Here is an 8,267-nt window from a genome sequence, read left to right on the forward strand (position 1 = left end):
TCGATGTAAAAGCTCGGAACTTGAAACTAGCACACAGTTGGCTGTAAAACTATACAAACACAAATAATTGTGCACTCTCTGCTTGGTCTGTGTCCGAGGCGTACATGTACGGCGGAATGCTGATCCTCTCACTCACGCTGCTTCTCTCTGTCTGCCTGTCTGTTGCCAAACACAGAGCGGGGGAGCTCTCGGCTCCGCCCTCTTGTTACGTTGGGCGGGAATTTAAAACTAATTTTCATGTGAAGCAACACACGCCTAAAACAGCGAGCTGTGTACACACCCCCAAAATGACACATTTGAACACATTTTAATAAACAAATCTGAATTGTGTTTTGAACTGAACCTAAACTGGCACACTCAGAAGAACCATAATATTAATATTAAATCATAAAAAGGGGTAAACTATGTGACCTTTAACAAACTTAACTCTTTCATGACTTAATATAACCCATTAATAAATTAGGCAGACACACTGTTAGTGCAACTTAAGAACACATACTGTACTGTTAATGACATGTTGGTGTACATGAGAGTGTGTTCTCACTCCAGAAAGCGTGTGATGTACTCTTTACTGCAGGATGACCAGGTGAGAGGAGAGGAGTCATATTGGAGCTGCCGGGACATGATGAAGGGCTGTTTGCCCACAAACTCACAGTCGTTGCCCTGACCGTCATGCTGGATGCCAAAACTACAACACAAAAAACACTTCTCCTTTTAGACATTCACTGCTATTCAGAGATTTACGGAGGGTGAAACTATCTTTAAAAAATATCTACATTTCTGTACGTTCATAATCAGCCGATTACACTATGTATTTCACACGACATGTACTTATGTAATGTGAAGGGGATGCTGACAACAGGGTGCGTATATAACTTCGTTTTTTTTATATATATTTATGGATATTTGCTGGAAATCAGAAATTAATTTTGAAATAGTTTTGAAACAAATCTTTGTGCTTAACGAAATTATGTAGGCTAATGGATGTCTTCAGTGGAGTGAGTACAACACCTTTCCTTACTTCACGAAAGTAAAAGAGTGAAGTAAAGAGAAAGAGGCCGAATGGAGGAGGCTCATTCTTTATCCTTGCACTGTAAATGCTCTGTTTAACTGTTTTCTCGCGAGTGAAGCATCCGTTTTTCCACGTACAAAGTCTGCCATGTAAATAGCAAACGCGCCATGGCATGACTCAACTGACTCTTAAAGTGAATGGGAGATGAGACTGTGACTGGTTTAATGCAGGAAATGCTCAAAAGTATATTTTTCCATCCTTAAAATAGTAAAAGTGGATTTGGCCATGCCCTTAATGCTTTTGAGCCATGCTCTTTAAGCTGCAGTCATACTAGAGTTTGTGCGTGTGAAATTCTGTCGTAGGGGGCTGCGAAAAGGGGCGGCATTAAACAAGATGATTAGACATTAAAAAAAGCGAGCGACTAGTCCATATTTAAAATATCTGTCCAGAGAGGTAATTTCGCAGGTAAGAGTTCACTAAACTTGAACTTTGCAATGCAAAACAAAATTTGTTGCGTGACCATAAGTTTCCGGTCTGACGCATTCGCGTGCATATGAATGGAAGTCTATAGGGAGAAAAATCCAGTGTGACCGCAGCTTCAGAATTAGATCGTATAGATCGCATAGATCGTGAAAAATGGAGCCAAATAGTTTTAACAACTCATTTCTAATAACTGATTTATTTTATCTTTGCCATGATGACAGTAAATAAATAATATTTTAGACACTTCTGTACAGCTAAAAGTGACATTGAAAGGCTTAAATGGGTCAATTAGCATAATTATGCCATTCATTGTATGGCGATGGCTTGTTCTGTAGACAATTGATAAAAATATAGTTAAAAGGGGCTAATAATTTTGACCTTAAAATTATTTTAATAACTTAAAAAACACTTTTATTCTAGCCAAAATAAAACAAATACGACTTTCTTCAGAAGAAAATTTTTAATTTAATAGTTATGTCGTCACTGGCTTGCACAAGCTCACCTGTGTCCGAGCTCATGAGCGATGGTAAACGCCACAGGAAGCCCCGAGTCCTCATTGATATTGCAGGATCGATGCGGCTGACACATGCCTGACAGGTGAGATAAACCCAGAGTCTCGCACGGCTGATTCATGCCAGCGCAGACATCCTTCCTGAAAACACAAATCACCTCAGGTCAGACGCAGCGTTCATTCCCTTTACAGGCCACTAAAGTCACGCTGCAGGGAGAAACAAGAGTTAAGTATTCTTTGTCATTTACTGTATGTAAAAACTGGCACAGATTTCTTGTGTTTTGGCTGTGTTCGGCATGCAGGAGCTCTGGGGAATCTCAGAAACAAGCTTGGAGGATCGAACATGATGAGATCATTCAGTATGGAGCTTTTTATGAGTTTATAGCTTATAGTTTATAAACAAGAGTGAGGGAGTTTATCTGTACGCCTGATCATGGAACTTTATGTAATATTAATAATATTATTGTGTTTAAATAAGCAGCTGTAGGCTGCACGGTGGCGCAGTGGGTAGCACGTTCGTCTCACAGCAAGATGGGTCGCTGGTTCGAGCCCCGGCTGGGTCAGTTGGCATTTCTGTGTGGAGTTTGCATGTTCTCCCCGTGGTTGTTCTCCGGGTGCTTCGGTTTCCTTCACAAGTCCAAACACATGTGAATTGGTTAAGTTAAATTGTCCCTACAGTATGTGTGTGAATGAGTGTGTGTGGATGTTTCCCAGTGATGGGGTGCAGCTGGAAGGGCATCCGCTGCATAAAACATATGCTGGATAAGTTGGCGGTTCATTCCACTGTGGTGACCCCGGATTAATAAAGGGACTAAGCCAAAAAGAAAATGAATGAATGAATGAATACGCAGCTGTATGCTGTATGTGCAGTTGTATTTAGATTTATTCAGCATTATAAAATAAACAAAGGTAATTTGAGCAAATGCAGTAAATTGTATTAATGCCAGGATATTGTTTCGATCATAGGAATATAATCATAGGAATATAAAAATGATAGAAATAGAAATGCATATGTATGTATTGATTTATGCATTCTTACAGTATGTTATTATATCATAATATTCCACTTTTATATATATATATATATAAGTGGTGTAATGGATCACAAATCACAGTTTAGATCACATTATGATTTTTTTAGTCACAGATTGGACAATTTTCTTTCCATTTATTACTAAAAAAGCACTGCAAGTCTCTTTTGGTTTTAACAAACATAGCTTTTAATTTAATTAAAAATAAAATAAAGAAATAATCTGCTGAATAAAAATAAATAGTAAAATATTCAGTACTGTGAGAAATTCACAGTCACTGCTACTGTTCCTGGTGAGACTAAAAGTATAAATCTAACATTATAATTTGTAAAACCCAGATTTATTCTTAGTCTTATTTTCAATAAATGCTTCAGCTATTCCCTCATAAAACTTCATGTTTCATTGCTAGATGATCATTTTTGAAGAATTATTCAGTGGCATATTTTTGATACATATTTCTGCCAATAACTTTCTTTTTTGAGCATTGTTAAATGCATATGATGGCAATTTCAATCTTTACTATAAACATGAGTGGTTTTATCTAAACTATAAACTAGAATCTGAATCTGAATCTCTTTGTTGATTTTCCATTTTTAAAACACAGATTTGAATGCTGTGATACAAAGGAATAATAAACATATGCAAATCACCACGACTTATTATTGTTGTTGCATGGGTGTTGGGATCCTAATCTTTTAATGATTAATAGTGCAGCTTACACTGAATGCATTAATGGAGACTAAACAAGTAGTGACAGAAAACACCTTTAATAACCTATGAAACCCACCACCCAATCTCTTAGTGATCATTACAAATTTAGTAAAGTAAAAAAAAAGAAATGTAATCATCAGCTGGTCATGTGGGTTCCGAACCGTCGGTTGTGATCCATGCGAATCAAGGATTAACCGTGATTCTTTACACCCCTAATAAACTGTATATACAGTTGAAGTGTAACCCAAATTATGTTTAACAGAGCAAGGAAATGTTCAAAGTATGTCTGATAATATTTTTTCTTCTGGAGAAAGTTTTTACTTTCAACTTATTTGTTTTATTTTGGCCAGAATAAAATTTTAAAAAATGTTTACATTTTTCAAAAACCATTTTAAGGACAAAAAGATTAGCCCCTTTAAGCAAATTATTTTTATTCAATATTCCACAGCATAAGCCATCGTTATACAATAACTTGCCTAATTACCCTAACCTGCCTAGTAAACTTAATTAACCTAGTTAAGCCTTTAAATGTCACTTTAAGCTGTAAAGAAGTGTCTTGAAAAATATCTAGTCAAATATTATTTACTGTCATCATGGCAAAGATAAAATAAATCAGTTATTAGAAATGAGTTATTAAAACTATTATATTTAAAAATGTGTTGAAAATCTTCTCTCCGTTAAACAGAAATTAGGGGAAAAAAATAAATAGGGGGGGCAAATAATTCTGACTTCAATTTTATATACACAAGGGTAATGACAAAAAAAATAAAAAATTGTAATTATATATTTTTTAATTTAAGTTAACTAAAGGATAAAAATAAACAACAATGTATTATATTTAGAAATAAAATAAATAAATTTATTAAAATGAAAATCAACTAATAACACATATAAATATGTTTAAAATAAAAAGAAATGACAAAAAATATATATTAAACAATTATAAACTTAAATAAACTTATAATTATGACTGAAAATATAAGGGAAAATATAAATACATTTAAAAAATGCAGTAGCATTTAATCTTGTCCCAAAATCAATCACAAATATATAAAAATAAAGAAATAATGAAATGCATATAATGTAAAGAAAAAAAAAGCAATGTATTTCTATGTGTACTGTTCATATTTACAGATCACTGTGCCTTTACCGTGTGATGAGAATAGCAACGTCATGGTGTGCCGGATGAGTGTCACTCTGAGGATTGAGGTTTTTTTGCCAAGTACAGAAGCTGGTGAGAGTGGTATCAGCATGGTGAATAATCTTCAGCCCTTTCTGAAAACACACATAACTCATTTAATTTCTATTGCATCCAGTAACCCTGCATAAAACACCAGCATATTTTGTTTAATGCATATATTCAGTCTCATTATCAAACATAACCTGCAGTCAACTATTAAACCATCACTAACCAGCATATATGATCAATCTGAACCACCTTGAAGCACACTGTAGAATAAAATGTTATACATAATGAGGTAAATAATGTAGGGTCTGAAAATATCCCTCTGTAGTTGAAATCTACAGACACAGATTGATATAGTGTGACAACAGAAACACTAAGGTGCATTTTTAAAATGTTTTTGGAAAAACACTTCATGAAAAGCTAAAAATCTCAAAATTGACTGTGTTTCAGCCAGAAATGTCTTGCCTTAAAAGAGCACTTTTGCTTTATATTTTTAATTGGCTCATTATTACAGATTCTCTAGAGTTAAACAGTATCAGTTTTTACCACTTTTTTAACACTTTTATTGTTTCAGAAAAATGTGATACATACATACTGTATTAGTAACCAAATACCAATCAAAGAGCACCCACCCCATCCCGACAGAGCCATAAAAATATGTTTTCACATGCAAGAAAAAATAATACACAGATAAATAAATGGAAAATAAAAAAATAACTAAAATAAGATAAAACAACAATAAATAAATAAATAAATAAGGGAAATTTTGTTAAAAAAAATAATAATAATAAAAATACTATTAAGACATTGACATTTTAACACATACATTCCAATGAAAGTGAAAAATATATTTAAGTTAGTGGTTACAAACACAGTGCACATTAACAGTTGCATGTTTGGCATGACTAAACAGTGAGTCCATTCTAATTTAAAAAATGAAGGAAGAAATCCCAAATCTTTTAAAATATGTGCAAGTTTTTACCATTTTTTAATCCATTCAGCTAATCTTTGGGTCTGGAAGGAGAACTTTTAGCTTAGCTTAGCATAGATCAATAAATCAGACTAATGTCAAAGTCAGTTTTATTTATATAGCACTATTAAACACAACCAAAGGTTTACCAATGTGCTAAACAATATAAATCACAAAGAACAAGTATAACATTATAGCTAAAACAAACAATTCTCACTAATAAAATGACAAATCAAAAAGGTAAAATTTCAACCTAGATTTAAAAACAGACAGAGATGATCTAGAGCTAATACAGAGAGGCAGAGCATTCCACAAGGTAGGACCAGCTACTGCGAAAGCCCGGTCACCCCTGCATTTCAGCCTCGACTTTGGGATGTATAATAGCCTCTGGTTAGATGACCGAAGAGACTGACCAGGCTGATGTTCAGTCAACAGGTCTGACAGGTAGGAAGGAGCCAGGCCATTTAGTCATTTAAAAACCAGGAGAAGAAAGAGTAACAGGATAGTGCACAGGCAACCAGTGCAAAGAGCGTAAGACTGGTGTGATGTGGTCATATTTTTTGGTACTGGTTAAAAGCCTTGCAGCAGCATTTTAAACTAATAGGCGGGATAGAGTTGTCTGACTGATCCCAAAATATAGTGTATTACAATAGTCCAATCTAGAAGTAATGAAGGCATGAATTATTATCGAAATTTTTTCTAGATAAAATAGGTTTGACTGTTTTTAAAAGTTGAAGCTGAAAAAAGCAGGATTTGAGCACTGCGTTAATCTACTCATCAAATCTCTTTTTTTACCAAAGGCTTTACAGAAAAACTTGAATTACCAAGATTTACTGGTGGTGTCCTAGAAGAATTTGACGAGCCGAACAAAATTATTTCAGTTTTACTCTCATTAAAATCTAAAAAGTTTAAAGACAACCAGGCTTTCACATCCGACAGGCAAGACATAAGAGCCTCCAACCCACTTAATAATAATAATAATAATAATTCCTTACATTTATATAGCGCTTTTCTGGGCACTCAAAGCGCTTTACACAGTGGGGGGAATCTCCTCATCTACCACCAGTGTGCAGCATCCATCTGGATGACGCGACGGCAGCCATTTTGTGCCAGACCGCACACCACACACCAGCTGATTGGTGGAGAGGAGACAGTGATGCAGCCAATTGAATATGGGGATGGTTAGGAGGCCATGATGGACAAAGGCCAGTGGGCAGATTTGGCCAGGATGCCGGGGTTAAACCCCTACTCTTTTCGAAGGACATCCAGGGATTTTTAACGACCACAGAGAGTCAGGACCTCAGTTTAACGTCTCATCCGAAAGACGGCGCTCATTGAGCAGTATAGCGTCCCCGTCACTATACTGGGGCATTAGGACCCACACAGACCGCAGGTTGGGCGCCCCCTGCTGGCCTCACTAACACCACTTCCGGCAGCAACCAAGCTTTCCCATGTGGTCTCCCATCCAGGTACTGACCGGGCGCAGCCCTGCTTAGCTTCAGTGGGCGACCATGTGAGAGTTGCAGAGAGCTAGCTGCCGGCACTTGAACACTTGATTAGACTATTAGCATCAAAAATATAAAAAAATAAACTATTCTGTAATTACATTATATACTAATGACCATGTGTACCAGCGGAAAATGGAAAGTTGCTATTTTCTATGCGGACATATTCGCTCTCATTCCAGTGTAATAATCAAGGAATTTTGCTGTAATACTATGGCTACAGCAGCCGCAATGATATTTAGCAGCACCTGAAAATGATCCCAAGCTAGGTCACAGCACTGCGTAAAATCATTGTGCTTGTCTCAATGATTCAAGGATTGATGCTAAGCTAAGTTAAAATGTTCCTGCTAAACCGAGATCGGCTGAATGGATTCAAAAATGGTAAAACTCAGATGTCCGTGTCAGCCTGTTTAAAAAAAAAAAGTAGACTGCTCCTTTAAGCCTCGATTTACATGTACCTCCTCTCCATGAAGCAGAATGAGTCGCACCAGTACTATATGAATAGCATTACCGATGCTGGCGTCATGAAAAATTCCAGCCACCTACAAAAGGTGATACAAAATCAAAGTCAGAGATACAGTTGAAGACAACATTATTAGCCCTCTTATTATTAGTGAAATCTGTATTCTTTTTTTTAAACAGTTTCCAATTAGTCACCTGCCTTAGGGTGCGTTTCCCAAACAATGACGTAACTCGAGGCTGAACTATCATCGTACGATGCATCGTTTGGGAAAAAGAATGATGTATTGACGCGTGTTTCCCAAAACCGTAGTTTCTCTGTTGCAGAACCATCGCTTGAACTACATTAGTTATAACTGTAAAATATAATGACGCTCTAAATGAGGTGGAGTAACTACT

General features: G+C 36.0%; 1 protein-coding gene across 1 annotated transcript in view; it reads right to left on the bottom strand.

The window, feature by feature from the left end:
* adamts12 (ADAM metallopeptidase with thrombospondin type 1 motif, 12) overlaps positions 1-7,946 on the bottom strand; it is a 55,812-nt gene extending 47,866 nt beyond the window's left edge. Inside the window, exons 1-4 of the mRNA XM_068221333.2 lie at positions 7,868-7,946; positions 4,899-5,023; positions 1,998-2,147; positions 545-688 (exon numbers count right to left, since the gene is read on the bottom strand). Of these exons, the coding sequence (XP_068077434.2) occupies positions 545-688; positions 1,998-2,128 (275 nt within the window). The 5' untranslated portion in view covers positions 2,129-2,147; positions 4,899-5,023; positions 7,868-7,946. The remainder of the gene's footprint in view (positions 1-544; positions 689-1,997; positions 2,148-4,898; positions 5,024-7,867) is intronic.
* Positions 7,947-8,267: the final 321 nt, after the last annotated feature.

Source organism: Danio rerio, chromosome 5 (assembly GCF_049306965.1).
Source record: "Danio rerio strain Tuebingen ecotype United States chromosome 5, GRCz12tu, whole genome shotgun sequence".
NCBI classification, from domain to species: domain Eukaryota; kingdom Metazoa; phylum Chordata; class Actinopteri; order Cypriniformes; family Danionidae; genus Danio; species Danio rerio.